The 16,384-nt window shown below is 43.0% G+C and overlaps 1 protein-coding gene across 1 annotated transcript in view; it reads left to right on the top strand.

Moving 5' to 3' along the window:
- LOC144827074 (uncharacterized) overlaps positions 1-16,086 on the top strand; it is a 182,029-nt gene extending 165,943 nt beyond the window's left edge. The window contains exon 21 of the mRNA XM_078685521.1: positions 15,060-16,086. Coding sequence (XP_078541647.1) covers positions 15,060-15,147 — 88 coding nt within the window. The 3' untranslated portion in view covers positions 15,148-16,086. The remainder of the gene's footprint in view (positions 1-15,059) is intronic.
- Positions 16,087-16,384: the final 298 nt, after the last annotated feature.

Genomic DNA, 16,384 nt, shown 5'->3' with positions numbered 1-16,384 from the left:
TTTAATCTTTTCGATAGAGACCTAGTTGACCTCAGTCCTACGTCTAATCTATAGGATATATTATTCCAATGCCCAGAGCCTATTGGGAATATAGGAACTACACTACAACACAGACCTGTAAACCATTAGTATCCACATAACCCAGTGAGAGGGCAGTAACCATTGTGCAGCAGGATGGAGTTAAAGTTTGCTGTAGGGTTATTAATGCTTTTGCATGCCCTTGTGCAGCACAACACATTTTTGTTCTGCACTCATAGGCCTGTCTAACAGATATTAAACAGGAGCTGGGATTTGCATTGTGCTGTGCAAGCAGCTGCACAAATCTTTAGCAAATCTACCTCTTTGAGTGCATACCCCAACCAGCTCGTCCCCGTGAAGCAAAACAAACATATGAAGCTGCTAGACGGAGGATGTTGAGGAGCTGGGGGAAAAAGACACACAAATGCTGGAAGTGTAGGAGGGCGAAAGGCATAGCTGTCGGCATATTAAGTGGACATTCACCCTTGGGTCTCAAATAGCTTGTGATGGTAAATTACTACTCTCTATAAGAGAGCCCTATTGTCAAAATCTACTTCCTACTCTCTCTGATGTTAGAGGCATCTATTCCAGTTTGTCGTGCACACAAGCGTTTCGGCTAATTTAACCTCTCCTGCACTTGCCTATCTCCCATGATGAGCTTTTGGATAAATAGGGTGCACAGATTTCTGTCTCTTCCAAATCACTCTGAAAATGAGGTGATTTAATCTCATCTGCGCAGCTTCCCACAACGTATTCACTTATTTAGAGCCACATGTATCAACATATTGTGCATGATAAACAGTTCCATTTGCAAAATTTGACAGTTTGCGAATGCAAAATAGCCTTTCAAGATGTATGAAAAACTTTGGCAGTGCATTTTAGGTAATCGCAATTTTTTGCAATTCCCTAAAATTGCAACTCCTTTTAGGAAATCACAATTTGCAATTCCCAAAGCACATGTACCAAGCATTTTCTAAATGCAAATTGGTCATTTAGGAAATGCTATTACCATTGACTCCAAGTCGATGGTAACCATGTGCAATAATTTTGAAAATGCATCAAAAATGCATTTTTCGAAGTGCAATGTAGCACACACATGCTCCTAGGGCATGTATGCTCTTTAAATTTGCAAATTTTTTTGGGGGTGCTTCAGGGGGCCTTAGGGCCCTGGGCACCCTTGGTTTTGCATTTCCTAATTTGCGATTACTAATTAGGCAATCGCAAATTAGGTAATGCAAAACCATACACACCTATAGGCCTTTAGGCACATAGGAATGAATGGAGTAGTATTACCTAATAGTGGTTCTTTAATTGTGATTGCGACTCTGTAGGAATCGCTATTGTCTTACATACCATTTTTCATTTTATGAATCTCAATTACCTAAAAGTTGCTATTTAGGGAATGTAAAACGGAACATTGATACATATGGCCCTCGGTGTTTTAACAACTTTTGTGGCATAGATCACCAAACATTATCTGCGACAAAACCAGGGAGGATGGAATTAAGTACGGGTAAAATTTAATATCTACAGTATTAAATATCAGGGGAGTACACAGCAATTATAGTCAAAGTGAAAAATAAGAACGTTAGGCAGAATGAAAAGCCTGACTGACTCATAGAGGGGCAGGGGTACAAACACATGACAAGAGGCTCAGGAACTGGTGTGTCGCTTACGGGACTGCATAGTCCTTCCGACAGCAGCTTCACCACCCAAAGTTGTGTGCTTTGTACAAGGGTGGAGTTAGTGTGGGGGGTGCAGAAATAGCCTTTAAACTGTAAGTAGAAGAAAGATATATAGAGGCAGGGGTCTGCACCTAGCCTGAACACATCCTTCTGCCCAAGGTACTGAGGTATTCAAGAAATGACCACAAACATACCAATCGTGTAAACAACATTTGTGTCGGCGGTATTGCGAGTTCTCAGCAGTACTGGCATGTGTCACAAAAATTGGCCCATCACATAAACAGATATGCATCTATAACGCTGACTTTTATCATCAGTAATTTACCCAGTCCATAGTAAACTGCTTGATGTGAGCTTCATATAATGAATTTTCGTTGTTGATGGTCGTAATTCAATACATGACACTTGGCACAACACATGGCCGGCTTTAGGGCAGTGCGACCGGTGCGGCTGCACTGGGCGCTGACCAGTAGAGGGCGGTGCTGACCTCAGGGGATGCGCTGTATTTAGCAATAACTTATGAGTGGAGAGATGAGGGGCACTTTTGCCCGGTGGTAGTGAGAGAATCCGTGGAGGAGGTCATGGGGTGGGGGCATGGCCGTGATGGCCCGTAGCAGGCACCAGGAATTTCCCCAGTGGACCGCCAGGGTGGTGTCAGGTTTTGGGCCTCTGTGGGGCCATTTTTGTTACCGGGGGCTGGCAATATCAGCACCCTGTAACAAAACCTGCCGAAACCGGCCCTGACAGACAGTTCAGTTGCACCCCCCCTTACTCCCAACGGGGGCTGGCCGAGCAGTTTGCCAGGGGCCATTTCGGATCCCAGTCCGGCCCTGGGTGGGGGCATCAAAAATGATTGTCGCACCGGGCCCCACTAGCGCTAAAGCCGTCCCTGGCACAACACACTCAAATACAGCTGACCACTTTTAAAGACGACAAATTCTAGCACAACTGTTTACATAATGAGACTCACTTTTAGAAGTTGCCTAAGAAGGGAAAAGACTGAGTAAAAGTGAAAGAGAGAAAATCTGAAAAATTCTTGGAGAACACAGAGAGACCACATAAAAAGCTGCCAGATTTGTTACATGCTGCCACTAGGCAAGGCACTAAGGTTCAGTCGCAAAGTGAAAAATTGCCTCAAACAGGCGGAAGTAACACACGGGTATTTACTTTCCAGTGCAAAATATATTTTGGTGCCCTTGTCTCTGCAGAAAAACTGCAGTTTGCTACTTTGTGCCACTTTGCTTTAAGGGGACTATAATGGGGTGTTGTTTGGGAGGATCGCTGCTGCAACTCACAGACTTCGACACAAAGCCCTATCGACTAAAATTGCTAAACCGGGCTCTGTGTCACAAAATAATGACCTTTAAAGGCTGGCTTTAGGGGAAATGTTTTTTTGTTTTTGTGTTTTTGTTTAAAAAAAATGCATGCATTGCTTGTGTGCTGAAGTGCACAGCACACATCCAGTGTGCGGAATTCTTCTATGTATGTCTAGACATAGAACTCTATGCTGCAAGCATAAGCTTCCAGTACAAACCTTATTCTGCACAGCACACAATGGCCTCTGCAAGTCTGTGCATGTTGCAAGGCAGCCTTTCAGAGTGACAGCGCAGACAGGCCAATCTTAATCGATACAAGACTGTGCGGTCTTGTTCCTCTTTCTCAGCGCAGCCAATTTGGTTGCTGCGTTGTGTGAACTTCTTCTGAAGTATACATTGAATCATGTCTACCCGACCATATGTAAGTCCATGCCTGTACCTCTGCATTACAAGGAAAAAGTGATAATGTATCAGTCGTATCCATTTCTTGAATGTAGTGTTTACGTTGGCTGCAGTGGTCTCTCTTATCCTCGAAGTAAAATCTGTTACATTCAGTGGCGGCCGCTCTTTAACAGGGAGGCGGGGCAGTAAATGTAAATAAATACCACTTACTTGCATGCCGGCCGCCTCTCAGTCCTCTTCGTCACTCCAGGAGCAGGAAGGAAGCAGGAACTAGGAAGCACACAAACTCCCAGACTCCACTAGCCAAGCACGACGCTGTTGTTTTTGTTCTGAGCGCCATGGTTCGGTGCGCAGACGTGGACTGGGTCCTGGGCATGTTCTTCAACCAGGCTGTGCATTAAAGACGGTGGAGCACATGCTAAGTGCGCATGTCTGTTTGGCTGGCCAAAGCTGTCAGGTGCACTTAAGATAGTGGTATCACTCCTCCCCCTGTACCTTTGATATCAAACCCCGCCCCGCCCCGCCCCGCCCCTAACCAGCTGAGCCACGACAGAAAAATAAAATGATAATAACAATTATCATCATTTTATTTTTCCTTTTTCATCTACTCACAGAACAGTGGGGCACGCTCCTCCGCCTTAGCTGGTTACATTGATTGCAATTGAATAGCACATAAACTGCCAGACACCCTCATAAAATAAGCAGAAAAACCAGTTTCAGATAACACACTGCACAAGGGGATATCATGGAAAGAGGAGACCGCAAGACAGATGTAAAGGTAAGCAGAAATCATAAACTAAAGGGGATGAGTAAAACAAACAGCATAAATGACGTAAAGACGTAAAGGGGCTGATGTGTACAGTATTATGCTAAATGAAGTCTTCTTAAAATGTCAATATTCAGATGTAAGTGTATTGCCTGGAGTGCACCTTTGGGTAGGGTGTATATTTGCATTTCACCCACATAATTCAGTGTGCGAGCTTGTGCATTAATGTAAAAGCCTGTGTACTACCCTATTACCTGATTGTGGCACCTATTGGACTGATGCCTACTTCTTTTTCTATTCTATATAAAAATCATGTAGAATGGGATGAGGATTCTCCTCACCATAAAATCCAGCTAAACAATCAACCAACTGCACAAAGGCAGTATCCAGTTGAGCAAGAAGCTAAAAAACAAGTCAGGGAGATATTAGGTCAACGTGAATACCAGGGATTGATTGAAACATGCACCTCATCCATGAACAATCATTTGTTTCCTGTCTCCAAACCAGACAATACATATCGTCTAGTTTTATACTACAGACATTTAAACTCTTGTTGCAAAACGTTTGCAGTACAAAATTCACACAGTGCGGCACTAATAAATAATATTGTGCGTAAAAAATATAAAACCACATTAGATATTTCTAACGTTTTTTCTGTCAAAACATTGCGCCAGAAAGTAGGTATTTGATCGCTTTCTCAATTATGGGGACACAGCGTCATTTATGTTGTCTCCCCCAGGGATTCAAGAATAGTCCAGGGTTATTTTCCGCCAGAGTAACAGAGTTACTACAAACCTATGATGATGAGGCATTATCTTATGTCGATGACATCTATCTAACAGATGATGACTTGGATAGGCACTTGAACAAAGTGAACACCATAATACTTGGCTTTGCCTCTGAAGGGTACAAATTCAATTTTAAGAAATCAAGAATTGCCCACCTCAACGTCCTGTCCTGTTTCTAGGATATGAGTTATCAAGTGAAGGCAAAAGCCTGGCAGCCAATTTTCTAGAAAAGTGTGCCCTGCTCCAACCTCCAAAAACTCTGAAAAACTTACAGTCGATTCTAGGTTTCCTAAATTTCAGAAGAACTTACATTCTAAATTACGCAGAAAAGGTTAAACCTCTCTACGAATTAATCAAACCTGATTTCAAAACAGTTAATTGGACTCAAAAACGCACAGAAATTTTGCGTTCAGTGCAAACAGAAATGTTAGCAACAAAACATTTACAAACACGCGTAAATATGCGCAATTTAGTAATGTGAATAATTTCAGGACGATGCGGATTCACATACTTAACCTTTAATGAAGGAGAAAAAGTACCCATATCTTATAAATCACACTTGTACACACAAGCAGAAATGAAATTCACTTCAACAGAAAAAATTATGACAGCGGTTCAAATTGCAGTAGCAAAAGAGAGAGCCCTCGCACAGGGTAGGCGCATAATGGTTGTTACTCCTGTACCTGCCTTAGAGGCAGTGACAAAAGCGAGCATACCAAATGCAAAGGCTTTACATCCTAGATGGATACAATGGGTTAATTCTCTTGCTGCAACAGATGTTGAATACGTTTTTGACCCTTATTTGAAAACACAAGAATTTCTACAATACGAACAAGAATGTCCTCTGCCCACTGAGATTCTGCCTCTAGAACAGTATGAATGTATGAATATATAATTTATACAGATGAATCAGCACAGCCCGCAATTAGGGGTAAACAAGCTTATAGTGCTGCGTGCGTGATCGTTAAAGGTCGCTGGCGAGATGGCAAATTCCGACCTATGGTCACAAAAACACAATCTCTGGGAGATTGTGCAGCTCAGCGAGCTGAACTACACTACATGGCTGAACTACAAGCATTCAAGATGGCGCTTGAAAATACTGATCGCGAATTCCCCACACTCATAGTGTGCGATTCCTATTAGCGTGTTGAATACTTGCAGAACTGGATTCAAAACGGTTTCAAAGATGCGAAAGGTGGCACAATCAAGCATAAGTTGCTTTGGGAACAAGTAGTTCAGTTACGACAAGAACTACAAAAGGCTCACATGATCCATACACTGAGTCATCAACGTGATGGAGTTCACGTTGCAGGGAACTCATTGGCTGATGAAGCCGTGAAGGCAGCTGTGCAAACGGCTTCCGTAGCTGCAATCACTCGTTCAAAAACGAAAATAGACAGCGAAATAATACAAACTGTCAATGCTTCAAGCAAAGACAGTGGTAAAACATTACCAAAAGGCTTTCCACTCAAATACTCATACATAACTGATGCAAATAATGTTCCGTTTGCTCGAATCCCTGGAATGGGGGATAGAGTAATTCCAAACATGGAACATAGATTAGGACTAATCTTAGCAGCACATGAAGGGCTCGCCTCTGCACACGCAGGTGTTTCCGCCACAGTATCGTTATTAAAACAGAGATACTGGTGGCGGGGCATGAGGAAACAAACCAGAAACTATGTTTTGGAATGTGAAATCTGCCAAAAGATGAAAGTCTCTACAGTGAAACGGCTGGCGCAGACGCCCCTGTTAATTTCAGATAAATCATTAGCTTGCGTTTACCTGGACCACTGCAGTCCCTTACAGAGGGATGGCAACTATAAATATATCTTGGTCGCAGTGGATTCGTGCTCAAGATTCATTTGGATGTGGCCTCAGCGCTCGGCTGACACTAGAACTGTTATAAAAGATTTGCGAGTCTTTATTGGCACATACGCAATCGGCACAGTACATTCTGACCAGGGTCCTGCGTTTAGCCCTCGAGCTTACAAGGCGTCCATGGCCAATTTGGGCGTTGCATTGCGGTATTCTAGTCCATTCCATCCTGAGGGAAATTCGGTTGTGGAGAGAAAAAAAACGGGACAGAAAGCAATCTATAACAGCTAGGGTATTAGGCTCGGGTGACGGGCGGGTCAAACATCTAATAAGTGTTCAAGTGTTTCCTAAAACCAAGACAGACGGGGAGTCGCCATTATGGTCTTCACTGAACATCTCTTCTATTCGAATTGATACTTTAAGCAGAATGAAAGCCATTCTTTTACAAAAAAACTGTGCCACTGACTTCATCCAAAGAGAGGTATGACCTGCAAGTTGCAAGGACTTCTGCACGGATACATGCCCTTTTATCCACAAACTGCCCTATACATTTCTCAGAAATGTTAGGTCATATCTTAAACATATCAAGATAGTGAGCTATGCGGACGACACGCAACTGGTCGTCTCACTTTCTCATCTTGACAATCACCCGGACAATCTGTTGAACTGCCTCCAGGAAATCCACCACTGGATGTGCGAGTCATCTCTGAAGCTCAACGGATCGAAAACCGAAGTTATGCTCATGGGCAAGAAATGGACCACCATCCCCGCATCGGTCTGGCCAGACGTTTTTGGTGAGGTGCCCACCCCGAAACCAGAAATCAAGACCTTGGGAATCTGGCTTGAGCCAGAGCTGTCCATGAAGACCCAGGCAGCCAAAACAGCAGGCACCTGCTTCGGACTCATGCGTTCCATCCGCAAAATCCTCCCAATACTTCCGCCCCTATCTAGGAAACTCTTGATTCAAGGTTTGATCCTCGCTCGGCTAGACTATAGCAACGCTGTCTACCTGGGAGCCCCTGAATCCACCCTGGCCAAACTCCAGCGAACTCAAAACGCAGCAGCCCGGCTCCTTATGGGCCTTCCTTCAAGAACCTCGGCCAGACCAGCGCTCAAAGCCCTACACTGGCTTCCAGTACGTCAGAGGGTAGAATTCAAAGCGATGTGTACTGCCCACAAACTCCTCAATGGGCTCGGCCCCTCTATCCTGAGAGACATGGTCACCCCTCACAAGGCCCCTAGACTTCTACGCTCGGACAACGAACGTCTGGCCATCGTTCCGAGATTTAGGAAGGCGCGAACCGGCGGTAGACGGTTCGCAGTAAAAGCTTCCGCAGGATGGAACTCACTCCCCCGCTGCCTGCGACTGGAACCCTCCCACCTCCTCTTCCGTAAAAAATTAAAAACTCTGCTTTTCCCCAAATAAGCTCCCTTTTCCCCTCTGGCCTTCACATGTATCATTAGCGCGGGGATGCCTCCGGGTCACCAGGCGCTTTATAAATCGCTAAATAAATAAATAAATAAATATCTGATACCAGTGGTATTGTACATGTATTTAAGACAGTTTTTTCGGGACTGTTAGCACCCTTTGAAGCAAATCACCATCGACACCGAGATCACCTTGGATAATACCCTCCTGGCAATGAAGTGTTGTGAGCGCATTATACAAATACTGGGCTTGGCTCGTTTAAGAGATTTAAATACCACGTGGTTCCTATCGTTTCGACCAATCTGGCAAGATTGCATCTTACCTGTTCTACGATGCCTTCTATGTGGAGAAGAATGCGTGCTAGACATCTGTCTGACATTCCCATCAGTCCTGCCAACGGAAGTAGGTACTTTGTTTGGACCAGTAACGGCTCATGCACTGTATTGTCCCCAGGGGCTACCAATCCTGATGATGGCATTCGTTGAGATCTCACAGTCGGACAATGCAGACGGTGAGATACGTGGAGCAACAGGCATGCAGGTACCATCTACTTCGAACATTGCTAATGCAGCTGACGCTGACGGCGATGCTTCGCATCTATGTGCGGTTAATCTGCTTAACGAGGTAGTCCAACTTTCACCTACAATAGAAGACAAATTCTTTACAGACTTAGAAGATTTGATGTTTTCTCCAAACAATAACACTGACTTTTGAAGTTGGCTCACGATGTTCTGAGAGACTCTGAATTCGACCTTCATTTTTCAAAACAAGTTTCTAACTTTGGAACTCTATTTTTTCTATGATCAAGCTTTTGTTTTTACAAATTCATTTTTTGACACAAAGTAATCTGCTTAAAGTAGAACTGTTCTTAGAGAACAAGAAATCTTTGAAAACTTCCAAGGGACAATATCTGACCTTGTCCACACTAAAACAATTTATATATTCTGCCATGGAATGGTCTCAACTTTTTTCTTCTGTATTTAAAAGCCATTTCATAAATGTATTTTCGTGATTCATTCGGATAGCATTTTCAAATGTCATCTATATGCTTTGAATGACACATTGCTTTTAAATGCGTACAGCACATATGCTCTTTTCATGTACGAACCAGTACTAATGCATTTGTATGTATTTTGGGTGGGTTTCATAACACATCACGTTTAGATATGTTTTAATGTGTTTAGAACTTAGTAATGTCATACATAATAAAGTGGAGTGGGTGTTGTGTAGCGTTTTAGGCTCCGAGTGAATTTTCCCGATTCATGCCCTTATATAGGTACAATTCGCATTGCCCTAATATAGGCATAGAAGCCATTCCCTTATTTAGACGTAGCCCATGCAGACAAAATACAGGCATGGCTACTTCCACCCGTACAAAACACCACACGATTTCTAGGAAAATCGGCTTAAGTAGTAAGGTAACTTCCCCTTGCTTGAATATTGATTTGTCCTAGAACTCATGTACTTTACAAAGAACTACTATTCCCTAGGGGTTCTTTTCCTGACATTATCATGCCCGACTTTACGTCAAACTAGACACCTTCAAGGTATAAATATGCCTTCGCTTGCTCTAGCAAGACACGATGGTGGTTCAGAGAAGTTCGACTATCTACTTGCCCGACGCAGCTCGCTACAGCAAGTGCCGAAGGAAGCCAACCCTCCAGCTGACGCACTGATCAAGAGGCTGCCTTTCTCTCACTTAGAATCCAGCTCCAGTGTTTCTAAGCTCCCCTTGCGGGTTGTTGAGAAATCCAGTCCCTAAACTGAGATAACAGACCTCCTTCATTCTAACTAAGGTATGGAGCTTATTAGAACCTAAGAGAAATCTTGGATAGATTTTTGGCAAAGAAAACTAAACCTATGCTACATAATACTTACTTCCTCCGACGTACTAGACGTAGGATAGGTACATTGGGTTTAGTCGTATTTTAGAAGCACCAGTTGAGTATTTTAGTCATTGTTATTTATGTATGTATTTTTATGGCTTAGAAACCATACAATGCTACTACAGTATTATTTATAATATTGTTCTCGCTGTACACATTATACTATGCAGTCTGCATTACGATTGTAGCAGTTCATTTCTTTTGCATGAGAAAGAAGACTGTTCAATAAACCTTTTTATTGAAAAAGCCCGTCTCTCTATTTCTCTGCACCTCTGTAGAAATGAAGCATGCACGATTGACTGAGTGAAATACTTATCTATTGTTTCCGCGACTCTAGAGATATATTTATTATTCTTGGGAAACAAAGTTGTCATGTTTCTGCGGTTGTCAGAAACGAATTCCTTCTTGTGAATTCGAGAAAGTTTCTAGTACCTCTGAGCTAGCTAGCACACACGATTAAGTTTAATCTTTTCGATAGAGACCTAGTTGACCTCAGTCCTACGTCTAATCTATAGGATATATTATTCCAATGCCCAGAGCCTATTGGGAATATAGGAACTACACTACAACACAGACCTGTAAACCATTAGTATCCACATAACCCAGTGAGAGGGCAGTAACCATTGTGCAGCAGGATGGAGTTAAAGTTTGCTGTAGGGTTATTAATGCTTTTGCATGCCCTTGTGCAGCACAACACATTTTTGTTCTGCACTCATAGGCCTGTCTAACAGATATTAAACAGGAGCTGGGATTTGCATTGTGCCGTGCAAGCAGCTGCACAAATCTTTAGCAAATCTACCTCTTTGAGTGCATACCCCAACCAGCTCGTCCCCGTGAAGCAAAACAAACATATGAAGCTGCTAGACGGAGGATGTTGAGGAGCTGGGGGAAAAAGACACACAAATGCTGGAAGTGTAGGAGGGCGAAAGGCATAGCTGTCGGCATATTAAGTGGACATTCACCCTTGGGTCTCAAATAGCTTGTGATGGTAAATTACTACTCTCTATAAGAGAGCCCTATTGTCAAAATCTACTTCCTACTCTCTCTGATGTTAGAGGCATCTATTCCAGTTTGTCGTGCACACAAGCGTTTCGGCTAATTTAACCTCTCCTGCACTTGCCTATCTCCCATGATGAGCTTTTGGATAAATAGGGTGCACAGATTTCTGTCTCTTCCAAATCACTCTGAAAATGAGGTGATTTAATCTCATCTGCGCAGCTTCCCACAACGTATTCACTTATTTAGAGCCACATGTATCAACATATTGTGCATGATAAACAGTTCCATTTGCAAAATTTGACAGTTTGCGAATGCAAAATAGCCTTTCAAGATGTATGAAAAACTTTGGCAGTGCATTTTAGGTAATCGCAATTTTTTGCAATTACCTAAAATTGCAACTCCTATTAGGAAATCACAATTTGCAATTCCCAAAGCACATGTACCAAGCATTTTCTAAATGCAAATTGGTCATTTAGGAAATGCTATTACCATTGACTCCAAGTCGATGGTAACCATGTGCAATAATTTTGAAAATGCATCAAAAATGCATTTTTCGAAGTGCAATGTAGCACACACATGCCCCTAGGGCATGTATGCTCTTTAAATTTGCACATTTTTTTGGGGGTGCTTCAGGGGGCCTTAGGGCCCTGGGCACCCTTGGTTTTGCATTTCCTAATTTGCGATTACTAATTAGGCAATCGCAAATTAGGTAATGCAAAACCATACACACCTATAGGCCTTTAGGCACATAGGAATGAATGGAGTAGTATTACCTAATAGTGGTTCTTTAATTGTGATTGCGACTCTGTAGGAATCGCTATTGTCTTACATACCATTTTTCATTTTATGAATCTCAATTACCTAAAAGTTGCTATTTAGGGAATGTAAAACGGAACTTTGATACATATGGCCCTCGGTGTTTTAACAACTTTTGTGGCATAGATCACCAAACATTATCTGCGACAAAACCAGGGAGGATGGAATTAAGTACGGGTAAAATTTAATATCTACAGTATTAAATATCAGGGGAGTACACAGCAATTATAGTCAAAGTGAAAAATAAGAACGTTAGGCAGAATGAAAAGCCTGACTGACTCATAGAGGGGCAGCGGTACAAACACATGACAAGAGGCTCAGGAACTGGTGTGTCGCTTACGGGACTGCATAGTCCTTCCGACAGCAGCTTCACCACCCAAAGTTGTGTGCTTTGTACAAGGGTGGAGTTAGTGTGGGGGGTGCAGAAATAGCCTTTAAACTGTAAGTAGAAGAAAGATATATAGAGGCAGGGGTCTGCACCTAGCCTGAACACATCCTTCTGCCCAAGGTACTGAGGTATTCAAGAAATGACCACAAACATACCAATCGTGTAAACAACATTTGTGTCGGCGGTATTGCGAGTTCTCAGCAGTACTGGCATGTGTCACAAAAATTGGCCCATCACATAAACAGATATGCATCTATAACGCTGACTTTTATCATCAGTAATTTACCCAGTCCATAGTAAACTGCTTGATGTGAGCTTCATATAGTAGCATATAATGAATTTTCGTTGTTGATGGTCGTAATTCAATACATGACACTTGGCACAACACATGGCCGGCTTTAGGGCAGTGCGACCGGTGCGGCTGCACTGGGCGCTGACCAGTAGAGGGCGGCGCTGACATCAGCGGATGCGCTGTATTTAGCAATAACTTATGAGTGGAGAGATATGGGGCACTTTTGCCCGGTGGTAGTGAGAGAATCCGTGGAGGAGGTCATGGGGTGGGGGCATGGCCGTGATGGCCCGTAGCAGGCACCAGGAATTTCCCCGGTGGACCGCCAGGGTGGTGTCAGGTTTTGGGCCTCTGTGGGGCCATTTTTGTTACCGGGGGCTGGCAATATCAGCACCCTGTAACAAAACCTGCCGAAACCGGCCCTGACAGACAGTTTAGTTGCACCCCCCCCTTACTCCCAACGGGGGCTGGCCGAGCAGTTTGCCAGGGGCCATTTCGGATCCCAGTCCGGCCCTGGGTGGGGGCATCAAAAATGATTGTCGCACCGGGCGCCACTAGCGCTAAAGCCGTCCCTGGCACAACACACTCAAATACAGCTGACCACTTTTAAAGACGACAAATTCTAGCACAACTGTTTACATAATGAGACTCACTTTTAGAAGTTGCCTAAGGGAAAAGACTGAGTAAAAGTGAAAGAGAGAAAATCTGAAAAATTCTTGGAGAACACAGAGAGACCACATAAAAAGCTGCCAGATTTGTTACATGCTGCCACTAGGCAAGGCACTAAGGTTCAGTCGCAAAGTGAAAAATTGCCTCAAACAGGCGGAAGTAACACACGGGTATTTACTTTCCAGTGCAAAATATATTTTGGTGCCCTTGTCTCTGCAGAAAAACTGCAGTTTGCTACTTTGTGCCACTTTGCTTTAAGGGGACTATAATGGGGTGTTGTTTGGGAGGATCGCTGCTGCAACTCACAGACTTCGACACAAAGCCCTATCGACTAAAATTGCTAAACCGGGCTCTGTGTCACAAAATAATGACCTTTAAAGGCTGGCTTTAGGGGAAATGTTTTTTTGTTTTTGTTTTAAAAAAATGCATGCATTGCTTGTGTGCTGAAGTGCACAGCACACATCCAGTGTGCGGAATTCTTCTATGTATGTCTAGACATAGAACTCTATGCTGCAAGCATAAGCTTCCAGTACAAACCTTATTCTGCACAGCACACAATGGCCTCTGCAAGTCTGTGCATGTTGCAAGGCAGCCTTTCAGAGTGACAGCGCAGACAGGCCAATCTTAATCGATACAAGACTGTGCAGTCTTGTTCCTCTTTCTCAGCGCAGCCAATTTGGTTGCTGCGTTGTGTGAACTTCTTCTGAAGTATACATTGAATCATGTCTACCCGACCATATGTAAGTCCATGCCTGTACCTCTGCATTACAAGGAAAAAGTGATAATGTATCAGTCGTATCCATTTCTTGAATGTAGTGTTTACGTTGGCTGCAGTGGTCTCTCTTATCCTCGAAGTAAAATCTGTTACATTCAGTGGCGGCCGCTCTTTAACAGGGAGGCGGGGCAGTAAATGTAAATAAATACCACTTACTTGCATGCCGGCCGCCTCTCAGTCCTCTTCGTCACTCCAGGAGCAGGAAGGAAGCAGGAACTAGGAAGCACACAAACTCCCAGACTCCACTAGCCAAGCACGACGCTGTTGTTTTTGTTCTGAGCGCCATGGTTCGGTGCGCAGACGTGGACTGGGTCCTGGGCATGTTCTTCAACTAGGCTGTGCATTACAGACGGTGGAGCACATGCTAAGTGCGCATGTCTGTTTGGCTGGCCAAAGCTGTCAGGTGCACTTAAGATAGTGGTATCACTCCTCCCCCTGTACCTTTGATATCAAACCCCGCCCGCCCCGCCCCTAACCAGCTGAGCCACGACAGAAAAATAAAATGATAATAACAATTGTTATCATCATTTTATTTTTCCTTTTTCATCTACTCACAGAACAGTGGGGCACGCTCCTCCGCCTTAGCTGGTTACATTGATTGCAATTGAATAGCACATAAACTGCCAGACACCCTCATAAAGTAAGCAGAAAAACCAGTTTCAGATAACACACTGCACAAGGGGATATCATGGAAAGAGGAGACCGCAAGACAGATGTAAAGGTAAGCAGAAATCATAAACTAAAGGGGATGAGTAAAACAAACAGCATAAATGACGTAAAGACGTAAAGGGGCTGATGTGTACAGTATTATGCTAAATGAAGTCTTCTTAAAATGTCAATATTCAGATGTAAGTGTATTGCCTGGAGTGCACCTTTGGGTAGGGTGTATATTTGCATTTCACCCACATAATTCAGTGTGCCAGCTTGTGCATTAATGTAAAAGCCTGTGTACTACCCTATTACCTGATTGTGGCACCTATTGGACTGATGCCTACTTCTTTTTCTATTCCTGCAGAATTAACCAGGTGCGGGTGTATGTCCAGGCCTACATGGTGGGCTACAAGATCCAGTGTCCTGCCAAGACTGAGAAGAAGCAGCCGTAAGAGCTGTGTCTCCTTTGGTACATTCCTCCACTCACAATGCCACCCTCCAGGCAACTGTCCTGACTTTAAACAAAAACCTGGTGAAGGAGAAAAAGTTGCCACACCAGCAGGAAGACTGTGAGCTGGAGAAACCCCTAAAGACAGAATGGTCCAATCTAAGTGGCTCCACCCCTCTCTGCCATCAAATCAGGTTACTTTTACGTCACAATCAGCTCGGAAGAAAGAGAATCCACATGGAAGACTAGCCTGAAAGCCTCAGATATGGACTGATAGCAAGATGCCCACCCACATCCACACGCTTCGAGTTGTATCACCTCATTGGGATTATTTATATATGTTTATCCAATCAGCTTTAATAGAACTTTGTACTTAAAACTGAAAAGGAGTTTGGGGGTCATATTGTTGCACGCTTGAGCGGGTACCTTTCATGGTATGTGAATCACATTAATGCTATTTACCACCAGAGATCCATTAATTAAAGCTCCAAAGTCACTTTTATACCAAATCCACTTTTTTATTTGTTTATCATTTTGTGCCTGATTGCTCAATTGCATAAAACTCCACATTTCAACATAACACAAAAACATTTCAAGTGTTTGAAGCAATTAAAACCAGACATCTCCCAAACCTATATGCTATAGAGGTGAATTGTCTTTTGTGGGTTTGGCATAGGGTGCTCTAGACATTTTTTAAGTAGTTCCTGACAAAAATGCTCTTTTTCTACTGACGTAGTTACGGCTTCTTATAAACGTCGGTTACGTTTTTTTAAATGAATGGTGTTTTTCAAATAAGAATTCTGTCAAAAGTACGAATATTTTGTAATATAATGATGCATAAAGGAAGGCTAGTTAAGTAACTCATTACACATGGAAAGATACTGGAAGCATTTTCACAGGCATGAAATTATAGGAGCAATATTTTTTTTAAAGTATACACATTAAAAAAAGCTTTACAGGAACAAAGAAATTGGAAATTATTTAGCAAAATAGCTAGTAAGTAACCGCATGTAACTTCATAAATTACATATATTTGAAGTATAAGTTAAGATATAGCTAAATTCCCCAAAATGTTATTGCTTTACAGTTCTGATTGTTTTATGTTGCCTGGTTTGTTTAACAGCCTTGGAACACTTGCAGCAGTTTCTAGGAGCATGGTCTGTTAGAAAATAAGCATATATCTGTGTTTGGTGGTCCAGACTAATAACATAAAAACCTAATTAGCTTTGAGTTTCCATATG

Source organism: Lissotriton helveticus, chromosome 4_1, assembly GCF_964261635.1.
Source record: "Lissotriton helveticus chromosome 4_1, aLisHel1.1, whole genome shotgun sequence".
Taxonomy (NCBI): Eukaryota; Metazoa; Chordata; class Amphibia; order Caudata; family Salamandridae; genus Lissotriton; species Lissotriton helveticus.
Note: the sequence above shows the minus strand (reverse complement) of the source record. Positions and strands in the feature narration are given on the sequence as shown.